At 37.9% G+C, this 24,253-nt stretch overlaps 2 protein-coding genes across 2 annotated transcripts; one reads left to right on the top strand and one right to left on the bottom strand.

The window, feature by feature from the left end:
• Nucleotides 1-4,726: 4,726 nt before the first annotated feature.
• On the top strand, nt 4,727-5,044 carry LOC126695936 (uncharacterized). Its single transcript, XM_050392729.1, has one exon. It carries the CDS (start codon nt 4,727-4,729, stop codon nt 5,042-5,044), a length of 318 nt encoding a protein of 105 aa, XP_050248686.1.
• A 15,684-nt stretch (nt 5,045-20,728) lies between these two features.
• Nucleotides 20,729-23,894, bottom strand: LOC126694771 (sesquiterpene synthase 2-like). Its single transcript, XM_050391267.1, has 7 exons — nt 23,692-23,894; nt 23,295-23,571; nt 22,772-23,129; nt 21,898-22,116; nt 21,671-21,809; nt 21,334-21,582; nt 20,729-21,223 (listed from the first exon to the last, which is right to left on the bottom strand). Exons 1-7 carry the CDS (start codon nt 23,812-23,814, stop codon nt 20,930-20,932), a joined length of 1,659 nt encoding a protein of 552 aa, XP_050247224.1. The 5' UTR covers nt 23,815-23,894; the 3' UTR covers nt 20,729-20,929.
• Between the last annotated feature and the right edge of the window lie 359 nt (nt 23,895-24,253).

Below are 24,253 nucleotides of genomic sequence, written 5' to 3'. Positions count from 1 at the left end.
GGACTAAAAATGGTGAAATGAAAATGTAGGGACCAAAATGGAAAAAAACCAAAATGTAGGGACTAAAAGTTCATTTACGCCTATATATATATACCTTATGTCAAAAACCCTAGCCATTGTAAAAACACATTTGTGGTCTTATATTAGAAAGGGTAGGGAGAAGGTTGCATGGTTTATATTATTAAAAAAAAAAAAGACGGAAATGTATTTTTCGTCCCTATGTTTTGCCATGATTCCCATTTTGGTCCATACATTTTATTTTTATCATATTTAGTCCCTATTTATAAAAATGTCGTCCATTTTAGTCCTTTCTGTCAGTGCTCTAACGGCAAAATCCTAAGTGACAGACAAAATTATTAAAATAGTAATAAAAAAATTTATTTTGGCATTAAAAAATGCCACATCAGCATCTAAATTAAAAAAAATTAATTTATTAATTTCAACTAAATAAAAAAATTAAAAACAGAATTGAAAACCAAAAATCACATGAATTGAGATCTAAGTGTATTTTGAACAAGAACAACAAGAACACAAACCTAGAAATTATTATTAAAAAAAAAAAACCAACTAATTAGCCATACAACACCGAATTCTCCAGCAAATCAAACACATAAACCAGTAAACAAACCAATCTCCAAAAAGCCCATAAACCTATAAATTTTCTTGTGAAGCAAACACAAAAAAATAAATAAATAAAAAAGAACACCCAAAGTTTTTAGCTCAAATACAAATTCATAAATCCCAAAGCCCCCATTTTCTCAAACCTAACAAAATCATCAAAGACCCATAACAGGCCACACCCAAAATCTTCATTCCTTTTCTTGTTCTTCTTCCCTAAGAAAACTTAAACCACTTCATCAGTTCATCTTGAGTTGTTTTGCCACTTTGTGCCATTTTCTCTGTCTTTTTATCTCTCCTTCTCAACCCCAAATTTGAAATTGCAATCCCGAAACACCCTAAATTGGTAGATCCACATAAAATTAAATGAAAAACACAAACCTTTTCAACTTTTCTTCTTCTTCCTCATCTACGTTTACCTTCTTCTTCCTCCTTCCTTTTTTCCGTTTTGTTTCTTTCTTCTTCTATCACCAGTCACTAGTACCCAAAAGCCAGGTTTTATTTTTTTCCAATGAGTTGTCTATCACTATGGCATTGTCTATCACTGTGGCTATCTCTCCACCTTTCATTGGGTTTGTAATTTTTTTTTTAAATTATTTGATTTGATTGCTTCATTTATTGAAATGTGATTCGGTCTTTTTTGGAAAATTCGGTGTTGAATGGCTATTTGTCGGTTTTTTTTTTTTTTTTTTTTTGAATTTATGGATTTGTATTCTTAAATCTGGGTTTGTATTCTTGTTCAAGACACACTTAGATCTCAATTCATGTGATTTTTAGTTTTTAATTATGTTTTTAATTTTTTTTATTTAGTTAAAATTAATAAATTATTATTTTTAAATTTAGATGCTGACGTGACATTTTTTAATGCCAAAATAAAATTTATTATTATTGTTTTAATAATTCTGTCTGCATCTAGGAATTGAGGCAAAACGTAGGGACGAAAAGTGCATTTCTACCTAAAAAAAACAAGGACTTGATTTTGTATTCATTCAAGAAGGAGAAATCGAATTTGTCAAGCTTTACCACTTTAGGGTGGGGTGGAAACGTTGTACAATTCTTATAAGCATGTAATGTAAGGAACATTTCTCCTAATTAGTTTTGTTTTGCTTATGCTACTATGTTTTAGTTACTAAATATTGTTTCACAATTATTACAATTTATTTCAATTTTTTTGGCTACATTGATTTAAAGTAAAAAATAAAGAATTATCATAAATATATTTGATTATTGTATATATATTTTATATATGCATTTGAATGAAATATATGTGTTTGAACAATGATTTATATATATATATATATATATATGAATTTGGACAATCTGACTTTCCTGACCCTAATACCCAACAAATGAAGGTTATTCATTGGTACTGAAACTAATTTCATATAGGGCATTACGAGTCTATCATGTTTCTGGACTCAGCTAATAGAGGATATACATTAGCATAGAACTATTTTCATCTAAATCTAATGCCCACTCATGGGGATATAGCGTGACCATAGTAAAAAAAGATTGTTAAGAATATGAATTTTTATTTGAGTTATTGAATTGTTTTAAGCCCATGAAACTTCTTATGATTTTGGAACCTATTGTAAATTATAGCTCTTGATAAATGGAAAACTAATTATTTTCTAATCAATCTATGATATATTTTGTTGAGTGAAATATTATATCTATGTACAATTTACTATTTTACTGATCTATTTGCTTGATCCAACTTAATTATTAGAACTTTGGTTACTTATTGAGTTGTCAACTCACCCCTCCAGTTTCAGATTATGAAGAATAGCAAGTGTGGATGGACTAGGCCTGGAGGATTGGGCCAACCATATAAGTAAGGCCCGGTACAAGGCCCACGGCCCACAAAGTGTGATGAGCCCGGGGTATGATAGAAGGACTATCTCGGGGTTCTTCACTTTGGGCCCGACCATTAGCCGAGCACGGGGAGTGCCGCCCCATCCCTCTCGAGAGGAATCTGGAATAATCATAAAAACCTTATATCCAGTTTGAATGGGGTTGGTAACCGAGAGCTAAAGATTGTTAAAAGAATCCACTACTAAGCCTCAACCGACGTCTGGAACAAGTTTTAAGGGAATCCTCTGATTTTGTGAGGATCCCTTGGGATTCTGGGAGACGTGGGAATACATGAGTGAATGGGAATAAAAATGATGGTTACCCCACTCGCTCATAGATATAAAAGGGGAACTAGGCCATTCTTGGGTGGGTTGGAAAATGGGGAGTAAGATGAAGGATTAAGGAAAAATTGGGAAAAGAGAGAGGAAGAAACTGAATTTGTGAGAGATCAGCACTTGAGAGGGTACAACTAGGCCTGAGTTAGAGCCCCATAAGTAAGATTGAGAGTAAAGCCCACCAACAAATAAGTTGAGGGTCCAAGTACTTGCTCCTTCAAGCAGTTCTTGCCGCCTATAATTGGCGCCGTCTATGGGGATCTTATTCATATTGGGGGCTTCAAGTTGGGCCGATGTAAGTAAATTATGGAAGGCCCATAGGTTGGAGAAGGTTCTATCCTGGGAAATCATTATAGGACCTAATCTTAGGGCCAGTGGAGATTGGAGAAGGAGAGGAGAAAGGAGTAGCAGCACATGCAAGATAGGCATAAGATGAGGATAGATTCTGACGAAGGGTCTTCACAAGGGGAGAGATTAGTATCATACATTCCTGAGTGCTCTTGTCGGGGTGATTGCGAAAGGGAGCTAGAGAACCTGGGAAAGTAGGTGAATGACTTGGAAATCGAGCTGAGGGGCCTGCATCAAAGAAGGGAATGGGACGAATCATCCTTTGACCTTGATTACATTCTGGGGGCATCATCCCGAGGAAGCGGCTCATTTTGATCAAGGGAAAGGTCCTGCAAGGCAGAGGAACGACATAGTGAGTCTCCCAACCATGGTCAGCATTGTTATCGTAATGCAGCCCTCATTGTAATGAGCCGACTGTTGAGTAGGGCAACCCGTTCACCTTTCTCAGAGGAAATAGAACGTACTGAGATGCCGAGGCGGTTTACTACCCTCCATTCACCATTTATGATGGAAAGAATAACCCAATTAAGCATGTAAGTCACTATATACATATGATGTCGCTTTATTCTCATACTGATGGGCTGATGTGCAAGGTTTTCCTATCGAGTCTCGGTTCGACTGCTATGAGATAGTTTAACGGGTTGAGGAAAGGTTCCATCAGGAGTTTCAGGGAGCTGATCCAAGAGTTCAGTGCTAGATTTATCACATGCAACAAGGTACCACAACCCATAGATGCCTTGCTGTCCATAAGGATAAGGAGTAGGGAGACCCTCTGATCTTACACGAATAGGTATTGGGAGCTCTATAATGAGATAGGTGGTGGTAATGAGCAGGTTGTTGCCAGTACTTTCTGTATAGGTCTTCCCGAGAATTCAGAGTTGAGGGACACTTTGACAATGTGGCCGCCCGAGAGAATGCACCAACTGATGAGAAGGATTAAGAAGTATAAAAGGTTGGTGGACGATCGCCTGCAGGGCAAGGGTAAGGCCCCGGTTACCTCACAGTATCGTAAGGAGTACCGCCACGACAAGATTCAACCAAGGGCTACGTGGGACCCAAATGCCCTCGTGGAGGACCAGGGCCGACATGCTGAAGGAGTTAATTTGGCTTTTAAAAAGCCCGCTTACAAGATCCTTGAATGAAGGAACCAGAGTTTATACTGCACGTATCACCAAGAGAAAGGCCACACAACCGAGAAATGCCATGTATTGAAGGATCATTTGGAATAGCTAGAAAAGGTACGACATCTCAAGCAGTTTTTGGTCGAGCAAAGGGGGGAGGATGCAAGCCAAGGCTCTAGAAGTTGAGGTGACCGAGCATGCCCCCCTTTGTTAGGAATTATTAAGGTAATCCATGCTGTATCGAGGGGCGTGGGCTTTAGCGAGCGGAAGGGAGTTTTAAGTGTGAAATCCACATCAGAAGTGGATTCAGGGAACTGACCTAAGAAGAAGCTGAGGAGAACGTTGGTTTTGATCACTTTTGATGAAGTGGATTTCGAGGGGACACCCCAGCCACATGATGATGCGCTGGTGATAACTTGCATGATAGGTTGATTTTTTGTAAAAAGGGTTATGGTGGACCAAGGGAGTGGGGCTGAGATTATGTACCCCAATCTCTATAAAGGGCTAGGATTGAAGCCGAAGGATTTGAGCAAGTATGACACCCCTTTTTTGGGTTTTGATGGAAAGGTGGTAACACCTGAGGGGAAAATTAAGCTTAGGGTAGTGACCGAGGGTAGGGAAGTGGAGGTGAACTTCATAGTGGTTAATGCGTACTCACCTTACACGGCGATTCTTGGGCGTCCCTGGATCTATAGCATGTGGGCAGTGCCTTCGACATTGCACCAAAAGATAAAGTTCCTGACCAAGGATGGGGTCGCAGTAGTCTAGGCTGACTAGAAGGCTGCTAGGTAGTGTTTGGTGGCTGCGATAAATCATGAGATTAAGCAGAAGGAGCAGGTCGATCGAGAGCCGTTATAGCAATTACAGATGTCCAAGAGTTTGGCAGGAGTGGATAGTGCAGAAGAGTTAGTCTACATCAAAATTCTACCACATGCCAATAGGTACTTTAGGGTTGGAAAGAACCTGCTGACGGAAGATCGAGTAGAAGTTTTGTTGACGTTGGCACGGAATCTGGATGTATTTTCCTGGAACTTGTATGATGTACCCGGGGTAGACCCAGCCTTTATTATGTACCAACTGAATGTGGACCCCTTAGTCCCACCAAAGAAGCAAAGGCTGAGGAGAGCTGCGAAACCACACGTTAAGGATGTTAAGGAGGAGGTGGAGAAGTTAAAACAAGTAGGGGCTATAAAAGAGGTTTACTTTCCAAATTGGTTAGCCAATACGGTGATCGTGAAGAAGAGGAATGGCAAGTGGAGGGTTTGTGTGGATTTTACTGACCTTAACCAAGCATGTCCGAAGGACCCTTCCCGGTGCCTAAGATAGATCAGTTGGTAGATGCAACAGTTGGGCACCAGAGAATGAGTTTTCTGGATGCCTTCTAGGGATATCATCAAATAGCTCTAGCTCCCAAGTATCAGGAGAAAAATTCCTTCATTACACCTAAAGGGAACTATCATTACATGATGATGCCATTCAAATTGAAGAATTCTTAGGCTACTTTTCAGCAAATGGTTACCCGAATGTTTAAAGACTAGATTGGCAAATCTGTTGAAGTGTATATAGATGACATGGTGATTAAAACTAAAGAGAGTGCAGGGCACACAGAGGACTTAGAGGAAGTGTTCGGTATACTAAGGTAGCATAAGTTGCGCCTGAACACTAAAAAGTGTTCCTTTAGGGTAGGATCGAGCAAATTTCTGGGATATATGATAACCACTCGGGGTATAAAGGCAAACCCTGACCAGATCACTGCAATTTAGTGACTTTAGCCTCCCAACAACCCTAAGGAACTACAAAAGCTCACTGGCATGATTGGTGGCCTAAACCGATTTGTATCTAGATCTGCAAACTGATGCCAACCATTCTACCAGTTATTGAAAAAGTGGAAGGGTTTCTGGTGGACGGAGGAATGTGAAGCGGCCTTTGAAGATTTGAAGTCATACCTGACTGGCTCACCTATACTATCCCGACTAGAGCCTGAAGAGGACTGTTATATGTATTTGGCAGTCTCCAACCATGCCGTAAGCTCGGTATTAATTAGACAGCATGAGGGGGTCCAAAGATCCATACATTATTTCAGCAAGACCCTAGTGGATGCGGAAATGTGGTACCTACCTCTAGAGAAAATGGTGCTTGCCATAGTTCATGCTATAAGGAAACTTCCACACTATTTCCAAGCCCACATCGTGTGGGTATTGATCGAGAACCCTTTACAGTCCTTGTTGAGATGGTCGGATTTTATCGGGAGGATAGCCAAGTGGGGGGCAAGGCTGGGAACGTTTGATGTACGCTATAGGCCAAGGAATTCGATTAAAGGGCAGGTACTTGCTAATTTTGTGGCCATATTCACTCCCTCTCTCGAGGCTCCATTGTTAGTGTGTCAGGTTACAGTCAGGCCATGGAAGGTATATGTTGACGGAGCATCCAATGCGTGGGGCTCGGGGATCGGAATTGTCCTAGAGTTTCCTGAAGGTTTAAGGTTGAAAAAATCTCTCAGATTAGGGTTTAAGGCTTCAAATAATAAGGCTGAGTATGATGCCATAATTGCCAAATTGCAAGTAGCATGCAAGCTTGGGGTGGAAAAGGTAGAAGTATTCTCAAACTCCAAATTTGTGGTTAATCAAGTGGACGGCAGTTTTGAGGCTCAGGATCAACGCATGTGTCAGTACTTGAAATTGATTGAGGGTATATGCAACAGTTTTAGAGCGGTTACCATGAACCGTATATCGAGGAACCAGAATAGTCATGCAGACTCCTTAGCCACACTGGCATCATCTTTAAGCGACTTGATTCCCCGATTGGTGTTGGTAGAAGCCTTGGAGCATCCGAGTATCGAACTGCAAATGGTAGTAGAAACTATTTCAGAATAGGGGTCGAGTCGGATGGACCTTTACGTAGCATTTCTATCAGACGAATCTTTACCTGAAAACGGGAAGGAAGCCGAGAAGGTTCAAAGGACGGCGGCCTGTTTTTGGCTATCTAGTGACAAGAAATTGTACCGATGTTCATTCGGGGGACCTTACTTGTTGTGCTTGTCTTCTAGCGAAGCCGCCAAGTTACTGTTTAAGCTACATGAAGGAGTCTGTGGCCTTTATTCGAGGGAAGATCCCTCACTCACCGAGCCATGACCTAGGGATTTTGGTGGCCCAACATGCAGAGGGAAGAGGTGGAATATGTGAAAAAATGTGATCGGTGTCAAATACATACGCCCATACGACATCAACCCGGGGGGGGGGGGGAATCTAAACCCAGTTTCTAGCCTTTAGCCATTTGCTCAGTGGGGGCTGGACATAATTGGGCCTTTCTCGAGAGCTTCTAGGAATTGGCGATATGTGATAGTGGATACAAATTATTTTATGAAGTGGATGGAAGCTGAGGCCTTGGCTAATATCAGAGATGTGGACGTGAAAAGGTTCGTGTGGAAAAACATCATCACCAGATTTAGAGTTCCCCGAGCGCTTGTGTCTGACAATGGGTTGTAGTTTGATAGTAAGGTTTTTCAAGATTATTGCAACTGCCTTAGGATAAGCAATAAGTGCTCAACCCCTACATGCCCCCAGAGCAATGGACAAGCCGAAGCGACGAATAAAAAAATCATCAACAGTTTAAAAAAGAGGTTAGAAGGAGCGAAAGGAGGTTGGGTTGATGAGTTACCAAACGTCCTATAGGCTTACCGAGCAACATCGAGGAGGTCCCCCAATGAAACATCTCTCTCCCTAACTTGTGGTATCGAGGCGGTAATACCTATAGAGATTAGTCTATTGAGCCCGAGAGTGGCCTGTTTCGAGTAGGGAAGCAATAAGGAAGGGCTGATCGGCAGTTTGGACATGCTAGAAGAACGAAGGGAAATGGTATCTATACGGTTGGCTGATTACTTACAGAGATTAGCTCAGATTTACAATATGAATGTGAGACCTCGGGAATTTGTACCAGTAAACCTTGTTTTACGCAAAGCTGTCAGGAATACGAGAGATCAGAATACAGCAAGCTAGCACCGAACTGGGAAGGCCCCTATTGAGTGACTGCTACGGTGGGAGCGGGCGCATATTACCTGGAAGACCTGGAGGAAAGACCCTTATCTTGATTGTGGAATGTTCGAAACTTGAGAAAGTACTATCATGGAATGTAATGTGTCTCAAAAACTTATCGTTCGTGGTTGTAAGCAGGCATGGACAATGAAATAGAGTGAATATTCAATGCATTATCCCTATATAAAATTATAACAATGCATATTAGATGTGTGTACCTTTACGATTTTCCTATTAAGGACAAAAGTCTGGCCTCGGCTTGACCTCAGTCACCGACCATATGGAAACCTAGATTTTTCTCTTTGGATAGAAGTCTGGCCTCGGCTTGACCCTGGTCACTAACCAGATGGAAACCTAGTTTTTTCTCTAGGGACAAAAGTCTGGTCTCAGCTTGACCCCGGTCACCAACTAGATGGAAACCTAGATTTTTTTTTTCTAAGGACAGAAGTCTAGACTCGACCTGACCTCGGTCACCGACTAGATAGAAACCTATATTTTTCTCTAAGGACAGAAGTCTGGCCTCAGCCTGACCCTAGTCATCAACCATATGAAAACTTGCGGTTTTTCATTAAGGAGAAATTTGGCCTTAGCCTGACCCCGGTCACCGACCAGATGGAAACCTATACCTTCTTTCTAAGTATGCCAACCTTACGTTCCCTTTTCATCTTAAAGAGTAATGGAACCCTCATTTTTTTTGTGAGGGTGTGCTCTGAATTTAAGTATTATGTTGCATTGGTGGTGTAATTATTGTGATGATTAAGTTCTGGATGTCCTAAACCTCAGTTAATTAATAAGCGCTTGGTTGGAGTCTTAAAGTGTGACGTCGAGTAAAAACAATTAAGCAAAATTCTTATTGCAATTTTTGAATTAGGCTTGTCCACCGAATATTAAGGGTGGTGCCGAACATTTATACTTAAACAAATGGGAAAACATTCATACTTGAACAATGGGAGTATGCGGAGAATAGATAGAAAGCCACATCTGATATTACATAAACTTAATTCATCAAGAAATAAAAATCAAATTTTTTTATCTTATACAAAAATAAAAAGAGAGGGGGAAAAGAAAATAGAAAACAAAGAAAAATGAACAAAACATCTTAATTATCCTCAGGACTAGGTTCCCAGGTTAGCTGTGGTCGTAGGATTCATAATGGAGATGTCCGGGGCGGCTGGAGGGTTGTTGGGCTGAGGGTTTAATGACACCGTTGGTTGAGTTGTTTGATCGGAAGTTGAAGCCTCAATTCTCAGTTGCTCCTCATCAAGCACCACCATATGGGAGTCAATTTGCTTTGACAACTCTCAGGACTTAGGGCTCTCGCTGCCTTCATCATCATTTGAGCTATCCTTTTCCTACCCTTCAATTTGGATGCCAACTGCGAGGTCCTCAAGCAAGGGAACTTGGTCAATTTACCTGAACAGGGATTCCTTAGGAAGCCCAATAGCGTTAACCGCCGCCATCCACCCTTCCTAGAACCCGAACTTTCGAGCCTGAAAGATGACGGGGCCCGCTGAGTCCTCGGCGTGCTTAAAGCCCTTATTGTAGTAGTTTTGCTTTTGAGCTTTCTCTCCCCCTTCGTAGTCGGTGAATTCCTTGTTCCGGGCGATGAGGACGCTGGCTGTTTTAGCTAGTTTTAGCTCGACCTCCCCGAGCCTATTGAGAGCATCAGTGGCCTTCTATTTGGCCTGCTCCAATGCTCTCCTGGCAGTCGTAGCACGCTGTTCCATCACATTCAACCCTAAGACTTTCTCCTTGAGGCTCGCCTCGGCCACTTGCTTAAAGGCTTTTTCCTTATCAGCCTCTTCTTAGGCGTCTTTCAGCCGACCCTTCACTAATGGGTCAACTGGGCAACCTGGATATATAAATAAATAAATATAAAAAAACAAAAACAAAAACAAAAACAAAAAACAAATTAGAATAGATCCAAACTGACAAGTAACACTTGTTAAATTTTTATATTGAAACGGGCTCTAGAGAATCAAAACTTACCGCAATGGTGTGCCACTTCAGCTTAAGCACCAAGTCATCATCCCAGGAATTGACATAGTTCTCCATGTCGCCTGAGAGTAGGAGGCCGTGTCCTAAGCTGTCTGACATTTGGCCCCCCTCTTCGCTAGGTTCGAACATAGGCGTTGGAGGGCAGCGCCTTATCTCCCAACTGGAAGGCGCACTCCCACGGGGTGGTTGGACCCAAGGAGGACGACGTAACCTGCACACTGATTATAACTGATTGGCTTACAGGTTGCTTTTCCTAGGGAGTCTTACTGGCCGGAGGCACGAGTGACCTGCTAGAGGAAAGAGTTGGTAGATGGCTGGCTGGGGGAGTAGTCTCTTGAGTGATAGCCTCGCTCGCACCTTTTATGTCGTTTTCTTCGTTTTTTGGGGGTGGGAGGAGTAGTGTGCTGAGGGCTGGCCTAGGAGGAAGCCTGACCCCCTGAGGTCGGTGCGTCCTGAAACCAATGCTCCAAGGTCATCAACTGTTTCTTCACCATTTCTGTTGCCGGGATGTTCTCTTTAGCAGTTAGACCCTCTTCTTTGTGATTTTCTCAGGGAGGGGCATCCATGGGAATATGTTCCAACCGACCTTGGAAGATGGTGTTCCCTAAACCATCTTGGATGGGTTCAAGGGAGTCGTGCCTGACCAGTCAGGGACCTATCTCTTTGGCCTCCCCAGAAGTAAGCCCTGGAGGCAAGAAACCTGGTAACTGAACGCTTAAGAATGATAGTAAGGGGTTGCCAAATGAAAGGGCGCCCGACAAATCTTCATAGCTGGTGTGTTAGGACATATGTGTTTCACATGATTAAGAACATATGTCATGATTTTATGTAATTGGCTTATTCTTTGACAAACACACTTTACTTGTATTTAGGTAGATTTAGGATGTGTTTAAATACTTCAAGAAACCATGTTTCAAGATCAAGTGTTGAAGCCTTCAAGTTTGTCCAAGAAAACAAGCTGAAAATGCAGAATTACTAAAGCTCGACAACTAGCATGTGTCGAGGTTTAAGGAAGATGTTCAGCCTGTGTGCTTGACACCTCCTAACTGTTGAGGTTTAAGAATTTAAGAATTCTGATATGATTTTCTTAGGATCCATGAATGTGTCTTTGGGCTTTCTTTTCTCCTAACTCTAGACATATAAAAGGATTTTTTAAGGGCCGTCAAATAGTTCACAAGTTGCACAAGCATTGAGCAAACTCTGTTTAAGCAAATTATGACCGGAGACGAAGTTATTGCCCTAGTTCATCTCTTTCTCTTGAAGAAGTTGTTGTGTATATGCACCGTAAGGTTTTGTGACCAAGCATCTTCTTGATCTTTATCTTGTGGATGAACTAAAGAACTTTGCAGCCAACAACCTTCGTAGTTGGTGATTGAAGTCGCGCATTGGGATCCGCGCAATTGGTTAGTCACATACTTGGGAGCCGTGCATCAAAAAGGGAACTGTCACTACAAAAAAAGTCCAATTGGGTATTGGGGTAAGGGTTCAATTGTAGGTTGGTAAGGTACTTGGGATTCCTTTACTTGTAACCGCTTGTTGTGATAATAGTGGAGTTTCGGGAGTGGTGACTTGAAAATCACCTGGTGGGGTTTTTGCCGTGTAGGTTTTCTCCATTCGTAAACAAATCACCGTATTATTTATTTTCCGCTGCATAATTAGTTTATTGGTATTTGTTTATGCTACCACGCTTTGCATGTTAATTTGATTAATTAATAAACTTGGCTAATTAATCAATTAATTCATCACAAGGTGTCAATACGTTTTTGACCTATCATGGTGTATGAGGGGGTGCAGCCCAAAATCTTGTGGAAGCCCTTAGCCGTCTGTCTTAGTGCACAAAAATCTACAAGCGGAGTATAAAGTTGAGCTCCTTGACCTACACAACGTTGATATTCGGTGAAAATTTCTTGGAAATTGCAACTGAGAGGTATCAAAGGTTAATAAGAAATGTGTAGTAATAATAATGAGTGATGAACGAGTGAGTAAACAATAATAATAATGAATTACCCATGTATCTGTGTTGGTCGGTGCTATTCAAGTGTATAAGCAAATTTAGAGGTAGAAATAAGTCATAGTGGTGTTGGGAGATGGGGAAGGAGAAACCGACCTATTTTGCAAGGTGAGGTCGGGCAAGTCAGCTCTTCGTTCAGCCAATTGCTGCTCACCTTTACAAACTCCCTTTTCGAGTTCCTATTGGAATCGGGAAGGTAGGATATCAGCTGGACCATAGTGCTCTGGGTTTGGGGGTAATACCTGAGGTGAAAATTCCCCTAAACACAGTACATAAAATTAATATCGTGGTGGGTCAAGCTTAGGCTGTATATTTGGTTTAGACAAGCCATGCAACTCATTACCCTATAAAAGTTAGGCAAACACTAGTCGGGGCTTAAACTAAAAAACTAAGAGTCCTATGCAAAAAGGGATCTATAGGGAACCTAACCCCACCCTCTAGAATGGACTTTAAGTGGAAGAACACTATATGTGGACACCTCTGGTCTTCTATATCACCCTCATCATAGTATGAGATTTCTACAACGTCAGGGATATTATTTGTGGCATTGAATTGTGCTAAATTTTTCCTAGTTTTAAAAAGATTTGATGAAACGTGAGTTGAAATGGGAGAAGAGAGAGAGACTTACAGGATTCTTTCTTGAGAGGGAGGGAGTGAGGTCACTTAAGGAAGATATGAGCTCAGGAACGTGAAGCAGCACTAAAGTGAGTAAAAGATGAAGGGAAAGACAAAAGAAAGGAAAAAAGTGGGAATGAGGGGGTATTTATAGGGGAAAGAGGGCCATTAATGGTAATTGTCACATTGCAATAAATGCAGGTCATTATTATACACTATGCGCACTTCAGTAAATGAAGCGTTAGATCATCTAGACCGTTGGATGCACCAAGCCTTGCTACTCTCTTTTCCAGACGTGGCAGGTTGTCCAATCCGTGGCATTAAAAGATGGTCCGTTAAGCTTCCTGAGGTGTGCACGCTCCTCCCTAAGAGATTGAGCGGGAATCAGCACCCCGATCAGTGGTATCAGGACCACGATCCTATTTCTACTTCGCAAAAATAGGATCATGAAGGGCTATTGTGGTTGGACTAGGCCTGGAGGATTGGGCCAACCATATAAGTAAGGCCCGGTATGAGGCTCAAGGCTCACAGAGTGTGATAAGCCTAGGGTACGACAGAAAGACTGTCTCAGGGTTCTTCACTTTGGGCCCGACCATTAGCCAAGCATAGGGAGTGCCACCCCATCCCTCCCAAAGGGAATCTGGAATAATCATAAAAAAAAAGTCCAAATGGGGTCGGTAACCGAAAGCTAAAGATTGTGAAAAGAATCCACTACCGAGCCTTAACCGGCATCTGGAACAAGTTCCAAGGGAATCCTCTAATTTCGTGAGGATCTCTTGGGATTTTGGGAGACACGGGAATACGTGAGTGAGTGGGAATAGAAATGATGGTCACCCTATTCACTTATGGATATAAAAGGGGCACTAGGCCATTGTAGGGTGGGTTGGAAAATGGGGAGTAAGATGAGGGATTAAGGAAAAACTAGGAAAAGAGGGAAGAAGAAAGTGAATTTGTGAGAGATTAGCACTTGAGAGGGTACAACTAGGCCTAAGTTAGAGCCCTATAAGTAAGATTGAGAGTAAGCCCACCAACAAATAAATTGAGGGTCCAAGTACTTGCTCTTTCAAGAAGTTCTTGCTGCCCACAGCAAGTTTTGGGACTTTTGCTGAGGGTGTACGCATGAAACGAGATTAGGAATTGTTGAAATACGATGATCTTGTAATAATTAGTATATCTTTTGTTTAATAGTTATGAGGTTTGGATTTTTTTTCCTATTAGTACTTTGGAGATATTTTGACAATTGCATTACCGAGGACATTTTCTTTGAGGATAATTCTTAGTAGTTAAGATGGCTTGGCACACTTGTAAAGTGTAAACTATATAAGCGTGCGGCTGTTGTCATGTGCCTAGCTTTTGCTTAGGTTCGAAGTGTGATAATTTTATGGTATCAAAGCCGTGCCCTAGCCGGAAGTGTGGGCCCCACATGCAAGGATGCATGTGCTCGTGAAGGAGGTGGATTGTAGAGATCCAAAAGGAGGGTATTGCAAACCATGGAATCATACATCGCATGGGATGTGCTTATAAGGAGTGACTTCCCTTTAATGTGTAGAGGTCTTTTCTCCCATTGATGTGTGCTCTAGCGGGAGAACAAAACCATGAGGGGTATGGACCTCAAAGCAGATAATATCTACACAGTTGGGACAAGTTGTTACACATTTGTTAGCAAAAACACGCATAGATTTTGATCTTTATACCTATAAACATAAAATTAAGATTAGAGTGAAGAGAAATATCTAAAAGAAAATCTTGTTTTGCAATTTAAAACTATCCATGTAGTGGATTAGAGCAATGAAGCAACGTAACTTCAGGAAAGTAGTAGGTTTTTATTATTATTTTTTTTATTTATTTTTTTTTTTATTTTTTTTTTTTTAAGGAGTGGAGTATGATTTGTTTAAAATTAGTTATACCAGCTAACAAAATTGTAGACAATTGGGTATGTCACTTGGTGTAACATGAGGCACATTAAAATTTTTAAAATTGAACATTCTTTTAGTTTCAACTTTAAATATACTAGCGTGTTGTCCCGTACATATGCACGAGTAAAATTAAGAATAGTCACAATTATATGGTTCAAATTGTACCCTTTTTTTAGAAGATGTTCAAATTATACATGGTATTATTATACACTTTTTTAAACCACATATTTCTAAAATATGTAATAGTTTCTCATTATATATATATATATATATATATTAGAGCTCGATATTACAAATGCTAGAGCTTGTTTAGACCCCCAATACTTAATTACAATTTGATTAATTTTAAGCTTAACATACTTAATGCGGAATATACGTGATTAGCAAATTAATTAATCAAAGCATTCAACAATTGCATGGATGGGCACAAGGATGCAATACTAAAATGTAAAGGGTAGTAGGGAATAGGATAGAAAACCGAGGATAACACTAATATGTTATCAAAGAGGAAAACTGAAGAACTTGGCATAAAAACCTCTCCGCGACCCTTCAAGTTGAAATGATCCATTAGTGAATAAGTTGGAGTACAAGGATACCAAAAAGACCCTCCAAGCCTAATCTATCCAAAGTATTTGAGCTCTCCAAGCTCCATCTACCAACAGACTTTTTGGAGTTTTGTCTTCACTAGCTTCCCGGATCCCACAATACCGCCCAATTGCACCACCAAGCCTCACTTGCCTATTTTGGCAAAGACCCAACATTTCCCAAGCTCCAAAACACTCTCCACACTCTGAATGGGTGTGAGTTATGTTTGGCTACAAATCCCCTCTCAATGTATGACAATGGGAGTGAGGAAGGAGAAGAGACTACAAGGGTTTCTCTATTTGAGGATGAGTAGCTCTCTCTAAAAGGTGGGTATTGTAGAAACATCTATAGGGTTTTCTTTTAAATAGTCTCTTTACAATTTTGAGGGTAATGAGGGTATATATAGTATAGGTGAAAAGTATAAGAGTCACACTTAAAATTAGTTGTCAGTGTATCTCGCGGGTCATCTCGCAGGTTGGCCAAGTCACAGGATACTTTCGAGATATCCTGACTCTTGAACTTCCATATGTGCTTCTCACATAGCCTTTTGCTGGTGCTAAGTTGAGCAATTTTCACCAACTTAGTACTAAACCCATTAAAATTAAATCCTACAAATACATGGAAATAAATTAATGAAATTATAACACTTTTTGTCATGGAATTCAACCAACATAAATGTAATGGGAAAACCATAACTTTAATATATATATATATATATATATATTGATTTAGAATTTAATTGGTTTTAGAATCTTCGATTTTTGTAGCCAATAAATTCACTTGCCACAAAAACTAAAAACCTAGATGGACACGTGGCGAAAAATTGGACTCTGATTGAAATCCAATTTTAGAATCTAACTGGATTTGGACTATTTGATTTTTACACTCAATAATTCACTTGACAAAAATTTTAAAATTAAATGAGACACGTGGCGCAAAATTGAGATTCCAATTAAAATCTAATTGGATTTTCTTTGAGTTTTAGCTATTAATATATATATTGAAAGCTCAAATAGTGTAAAATACTATTGCTTGTTTAGACCCCCTAATTTTAAACTTACGACTAGATTGCTTTTACCCTACTTAACTAAGTGCAGAATAAGAGTACGTGTAACGCAATAAGGCCGGAACTATTCTAAAGCATATGTATATACAATAGACAATAAGTATAAAGTATAATGAGTAAGGGAAGAGAGATGCAAACAACAAGATAACACCGAGATGTGTTATCGAAGAGGAAGTCGAAGTACTTAGAAAAAAACCTCTCTGCGGCCCTCCAAGCCGAAATGATCCACTAGTGAATAAAGTTGGAGTACAAGGATATCAAAAAGACCTTCCAAGCCTAATCTATCCAATTTACTTGAACCTTTCGAGTTTTAGCTCCCAACGGACTTCACCGAGCCTTATCTTCACTACTTATCCAGATCCCGCAATTAGCTCCAAATTGCATTAGTCAATCAATGCCTTCTTCCAATACTTCCCACACATACTAAAACTTCTCTCAACATTCAAATTGAGTGAGGTAAGTGCTTGAGCTAAGAACCTCTCAAGGATTTGTAATTGGAGAGGTAGGAGTAGAGGAAAACTAAGAGAAATTGTATAGATGATTGTGGGTTTATAATCTCTAACTCTCAAGTGTATTGCCAGGGTTTTGTCTTTAAAAGTCTCCTTACAATTTTGTGGATAATGTAGACTTATATAGTGTGGGTAACAAAACGAGGAAAACACTCTTTGAAAACATCTAGGAAGAGAGTTTCACAAGTCTCTAGCAAGTTGACCAAGTCACGAAGTGACTCATGAAAACCAGCCTGACATAAGTTTGTTCAGCTTCTCGTATGTGCTTCTCACGTGGTCTTTCGCAAGTTGTCCACTCGCAAGCCCGTCACAAGCAAGTTGCAAACTTCACTGTTTTTACAATTCTTCACCAAACTCTCACACTCAACCCTTATACTAAATCCCCCAAACATACAGGGAAATAATTGAACAAAATATAACCAAATTTGACATGGAATTAAAGCCAACAAAAACATAGTTGTAAATCACAACTTTACACGCGCGCACACACACACACACACACACACACACATATATGGTTTAGAATTTAATTGGATTTAGACTCTTTAGTTTTTGCATCCAATAATTCACTTACCACAAAAATTAAAAAATTAGATGGACATGTGGTTGGAAATTAGACTCCAATTGAAATTCAATTCAGAATCTAATTGGATTTGAACTCTCTGATTTTTGCACTAAATAATCCACTTTGCACAAAATTAAAAATTAAATGGGACATGTGATTCAAAATTGAGAATCTAATTAAAATCTAATTGGATTTCTCTGAACTTTAGGCTAAGATTAGAGAAAATCCAATTAGATTTTAATTGGATTCTCAATTTTGTGACACATGTCCCATTTAATTTTTAATTTTTTCTAAACTTTGGCTATTAATATATATATATATATATATATATATATATATATAGACTAGTTTGTAGCCCTGTGCATATGCATGGATATAATTAAAAAAAAAAATCACAATTATTTGGTTCAAATTATACGTTTTTATTTTTTTATTTTTATAGAAAATGTTCATATTATATATGGCATTAGGTTACACTTTATTTAAACTATATATTTCTAAAATATTTAATAGTTTCTCATATATATATATGATTTAGAACTTAATTGGTTTTAGACTCTTTAGTTTTTGCAACCAATAATTCACTTTCCACAAAAATTAAAAACTTAGATGGACACATGATGAAAAATTGAAATCCAATTTAGAATCTAATTGGATCTTTTCTAAAATATATATTTATATTGGTAATGACCTTACAAATCTCACAATCACTGCATTGGCATAATTATATGCATAGTGTTTGGATTGCAAGTGGATAGTAGTAAAAGGAGGAGAATGAAGTAGAGAACTTGGAGAAATAAGAGAACTTTCAAAACAGTGGTGTTTTATGTGCTTAGTAAACAAATTATATATATATTTTAAAGGGCAAAATTTAGTTACAAAATTAGTTGTAATTTAAGGTTACAACTTTACTCAATATCTTTTTATTGTAGGTTAATTTTGATAAATCCACCTTTAGATTATATCTATTTCTTATATCGTTCATACTTCCAAAATTTCTAGAAAATTGAATATCAATAGCTATGTCATCAATAAATAGTTTAAATTGCAAATTTTTGTAGTTTAAAATTATGCATAAAATATAAGTTTATAAATTATATAGTAAATAATATTCAATTGATACAAAATTTGACTTGCATATTAAGAGCATAAAGAACATGCAATTCAACAATCAGATTTTCAAAATATGTAATAATGATTATTTTATTGAGTAAGGCTGTACCCTTAAGTTACAATCAATTTTGTAACTAAATTTTATCCTATTTTAAAATTCTTTATAGCACTTAATATTAGCCCAGATAATGTTAAGTGTTGTATGTGATTACTTGTACGCACATCCCCGCTAAACTAAGACTCCTTTTGTTTTGTCAATAATTTTCCGTTCTTTTCTTATTTATTATTATTATTTATTTTAAGGGTAAATTACCTAGTTAGTTCCTATCTTTTACATCAAATGTCAATTTGATCTATAACCTTTTAATTGTGTTTAATCTCTAATTTTTTAGTATCGTGTTAATTTTAGTCCATACCGTTATCTACTAGATAGTAAAATCTGATGTGACAAACAAAATATTAAAAATTTATTTTTCCTACTACATCAATTATCAATTGTGCAGCCACATCGGACTTTAAAAATAAATATTTAAAAAAAAAAAAAAAAAAAAAAAAAAAAAAAAAAAAAACAAATTTTATGTCCACACAGTTAGATTAGATTACACCTCCTAAAAACCTTTTTTTTTTTTTTCGAGTTCATACGCACAGTGGCTAACAATCTCATGGGAACAAAAGAAAAGAAAAGAAAAGAAAAGTATATCATACAAATGGGGAAAAAGCACACCTGAGGTGCTTATCTATGAGGATGGGCTGCCATGAGCTGTTGGTATTCAACAAGGAGGGATGTTGCCCCTTGGTAGATCATAGTAGGGTGGGTATGGACGTGTTCAAAATGGAACCTGTTGCCACCTCCTAAAATTTTCTAAAATGCGTAAAAGGCTGGAAACCCAACCTAAGAACACGCCCTCGTCAACAACCAAAATTCTAATACCTTCTCAACATACGTTCACAGCGAAAAACGTTGGATCCCTAGCCCCACCGCCCTCGTCACCAAATTTCTCACTGTCTGGCATGCCACATGTCATGAGAACGCTCGCCACTGCGGCGCCGATGCTGCTCAGTTCCTCTTTATTGAAGGAGGAACCTTCGCTGTCCTCTCCTCTCAATCTTCCTAATTCTCCCTATCAACCTCTACGCCGGAACCGCTTCTCCAAACGATGATCAGTTCATCAAAACGACAATCAACTACATCGTCAAAGGCTCTCCTTTACTCTGGATCCATTTCCTCTTCGTCGTCGTTGTCACATTGGTTCGTTTCGGTCTCTCTGCGATCTTTAATTCAGTGTGTGTTCTTAGGCTCGGTTTTTTGGGATTTTAGAAATTTTAGGGAGATTAATCTGACTTCGTGTGAACATAGATTTTGGGATTTAAAAAAAAAAAAAAAAAAAAATCTGATATGGCTACACATTTGGCAATTGAGGTGTAGAAAAATAATTTTTTATTATTTTGTTAGACATATCAGATTTTTCCATCTAAAAAATAATGATAGGTATCAAATTGACACGATACTGAAAAGTTAACGACTAAATTAACACAATTAAAAAGTTAGGGATCAAATTAACATTTGGTGTAAATGATAGAGATCAACTATGTAATTTACCCTTATTTTATAAAAACACATCACAAAAAAAAAAAAAGTGGGGTAGCATATATATATATATATATATATATATGTTCCAGAGCTTAAATAAAAATTTAATATATCAGATTGGGACCCACTACAGCTAATAAAGATATTGTGAAGATTTGTGGCATTTTATTGTATTCCTAAACTTCTTTTTTGGTTTAGTGTTTGTTGGGAAACTTCTCTAACTCTTTTGCTGAAAATATTTTTACCGAGAGGCAGCTAAATGCCTAGTACTGTGTTTAACAAAAAGCTTCCTTAATCTCTCAATTGCCCTCGCGATAACTCATAGCATAGAATAGATAGTACTGTAGGGAACCAAAAGAAAGCCGCAACTTGAGAAATTTCAAGCGAAACTTTACCATCCCCCACTAGAATGGCACGATAATTTTAATCTCATCCCACAAAAGCATACCACCAGTAGTAAATCTCACAATCATTATTATAATAATTATTATTTTTGTAAACATATTGCTACATTATTAAATGAGAAAGCAAGATTTTCCTTTTATTTTTATTTTACAAATGGTCCCCATATAATATTAATGGACTTGGATCCTATTCAAGCCTATGATTCTTTAGAGATTTCTTGTTGAAAGATTCATATTTTGTCACCCCAGTCATATTGGTACTGGATCTATAAGCACTGATGCAACATTATTTTTCATCTCTTTTCCAACGTGAGTGTAGCCATCCCCTTCCTTGTAAATGACATCTATTACTCGTGCAAGATTAAGAACACGCATAAGTAGAGGCATGGGAACAACAGTAGGCCTTATACACTCCTCATTAATATCCTTCCATGCATTAGCAACTTGCCTGTTGAAATCATCATGGACTACTTGCTCTGAGACACCATGTTGCTTCATGTAGCATTCAACTGCTGAGGCAGCATGCCCTCTCTCTTGCTCAAACTACACACAAAGTTTTCCAAATGGGTAAGTAGAAAGTTGGCAACACATGTATATGAAATAGACCTCGCACACTAGCTTGTGAAACTTGATAAGATTTTTTAATTGCATACCTTATGTGACTTCATGTCATCCATGAGTCTACCAATTACAGATGAAGCTGTAATAATCTTGGGGTTGCCGAAGATCCAATCAAATGCCTCTTTTGTAACAATGTCACCCATGCCAAGGAAAGAGATAGCTGTGAGCATAGGGTAACCAGATGTTTTAAGTGCAATATGCATATACTCCTCCATTGTTGGGATGTAATTTCGGTGGAACCATTTGGCTTCATCAAAGTATGCCCGAACCAAAAGTTTCATCTAAGGTTTGAAAAACATAAATGAAATAAGTACATAGCATGAAAAAGTTGACAGAAAAACATGAAGAGTTAGGTTGCTTGAATCTTACAGCATCTTTTGCATAGCTAACACGGTATGATCTTTCTTTCTTGGCCAACTCATTTTCAATTACTTCAAATACATCAAAGAGTGCACGATAACATGTTTGCATGTATTCTGGAAGTTGATCTATACAACTAATATCCCACCTGAAAATATCATGTACCAATTACAAAAGTTAGATTGACATTATACATCTTAGTCTTAACATATATATTAATTAATCAATTTATGAACCTCTCAATTGCTTCAGTGAAGAGTTCGAGTTCTTCAAGTGTGCCATAAACATCATATATATCGTCTAGAATGGATGTCATGGAAATAACTTTGGTCAGTATTTTTCTTGCAAGTGAATATTGGGGCTCAAAGTAGACCGCGACTATCCAAAAGTAGCACTCGACAACTCTATCTCTTGCAAAAGGCAGTTTCCTTGCAAAATCTAAATCTTTCCACCACCTACAATTTGGATATAACAATTAATATTGATTGACTGAAAGTAAACAAAAATAGGAAAATTCTAGCTAGGGCTATTATAAAATTTTACTACAAAAAATTTATAAATTGATCTATTAAGAATATGATTGCTGTCACTTAAATAATCTAATAAATGAATATTTCAATTACTTATTTGTGATTTGTGATATGTCAATTTATAAGGTTTGTATAGTAAAATTTGTAGAATTTTTAACACCACTTCCAAAAATATATACAAGTCAATATTAAAAAAAAAAATAAAAACATTAATAAAAACAAAGAAATTTTATATTTTCATAGATAGCGAATCCGATAAGGATCTTTTAGCTCCTGACCACAAAATTCATAACCTTCCTTTCTTCTAAAAATAAAAGTCTAAAATCATAATATGCATATCTCAAATATTTAAAATGAACCAAAAAGTTTTAGAAAATATAGAAGAACTATACTTTTAGGAAAATATATATTAAATACGTTTTAGTTTATTTATTTATAAATAAATATGTTTAATTTAATGAGTTATGTATATAGTACAATGGTAATAAGAGAAAAAAAAAATTAACCAATAAGTACTTATAAAAACTTCTTTATTTTTTAAGAAAATGTAAATACATTTTGATATTAAATTATATATTACCTAGTGATTTCACTAAGTTCTTCTTTGTGCAATGACTGCACCAGGTTAAAATCTAATATTGAAAGCTTGAGCAAAGCTTTGTTGTGTGAAGCATCCTGTTCATAGATAGAAATGTATCGCCGAGCCTCTAGCCTTGGTATGCCCTTATGCAGGGGTTGTTTTAGGGCATGAGTTACTTGTGCTTTAGGGGATGCTATGGACTTAAGGTGAATTGTAGTGAACTGAAGGGCCTCATCAAGAATTTCTTCTCCATGGACCCTCAAATGTGTAGCTTCATAAAAGGCTAGTATGCCTTCAACGTTGCTGGTCAAGCTTTCCTTGAATTGACCATCTTCATCTTTGAACTTGTTAAAAGCATCTGTTTAATAAACACCAAACTTATTTAATGAATAAGCTCACTATTACACACACACACACACACACACACACACACACAAACACACACATATAAAAATATGGACCAACCAGCACATCACTAAAGACACATCGAGCTTATATTTAGAAAATTAGACTCTTGTCTTACCACATGAAACCTTAAATCCTTGTTGACGTAGTAGTCGAAAACGAAGGGAAACATTGTAGAGATCATCATCTTCAACATCATTATGGTCATTATAAGTAGCATATATATGTTCTAGAGCTTCTTCGATTTCTCTTTCAAAGTTATAAGCCACGCCTAGGTGCTGGAGTGCATCAATTAAGCCCAACTGTTGTGAAAGATGACCTGCAGATGTTAAGAGCCCTTTTCTGACCTCTTCTTTCAGCTCTTCAACTTCACGTACTTTATGGAAATGAATATTCTACACCATGAATTGCATGAACAAATAATTATATTGCAACAAAAAAAAAAAAAATGCTATAAATATTATAAATTCTACTACATAATTTTTAAAAACTAAGATAGCTAATAATCGTGTTACCTTGTCCTCTGAAGTATTGTTAATGAAACGGTCACCCCAAATACTTGGATGGAAATTTGCTGTCCGGCGAACAACCTCTGATTTGGCATTTTGGGATGGAGCCCCTGATACTTGGATAGACATTTTTTCTAAGTTCAAGGACGAGTCTTAGTTTTGAATGGTATGATGGGATTTGTTCTGTGTGAACTTCTTGAGCGTGATATAGAATGCCTTCCAAGGCCACGGTATTTATAAGCAATGGAACGAAATGTAGTAGGATAGCTTTATGTTTGGTGAGTGAGCATCATGGAAAGATTGTATATTTTTATTGATTAGAATAATCAGTAAAGTATAATTTTTGATGCACAGTTAAGCATGATGAATCATTTCTCATTAGAATAACCAGTTAATTGTTACTACAATTTTTTGAGGAATAGTTAGGTATGATGAATCATACGGGACCTAACTATTCCTCAAAAAATTGTAGTAATAATTTTTTGAAGAGTGCAATGTTCATACATTTTTTGTAGTAATAGTTAGGTATAATGAAGAGTGCAATGTTCATACATTTTTTGAGGAATAG

The sequence above is a fragment of the Quercus robur genome, chromosome 8 (assembly GCF_932294415.1).
Source record: "Quercus robur chromosome 8, dhQueRobu3.1, whole genome shotgun sequence".
Classification (NCBI taxonomy): domain Eukaryota; kingdom Viridiplantae; phylum Streptophyta; class Magnoliopsida; order Fagales; family Fagaceae; genus Quercus; species Quercus robur.
The sequence above is the reverse complement of the archived record's forward strand: the minus strand, read 5'-3'. Positions and strand labels throughout refer to the sequence as shown.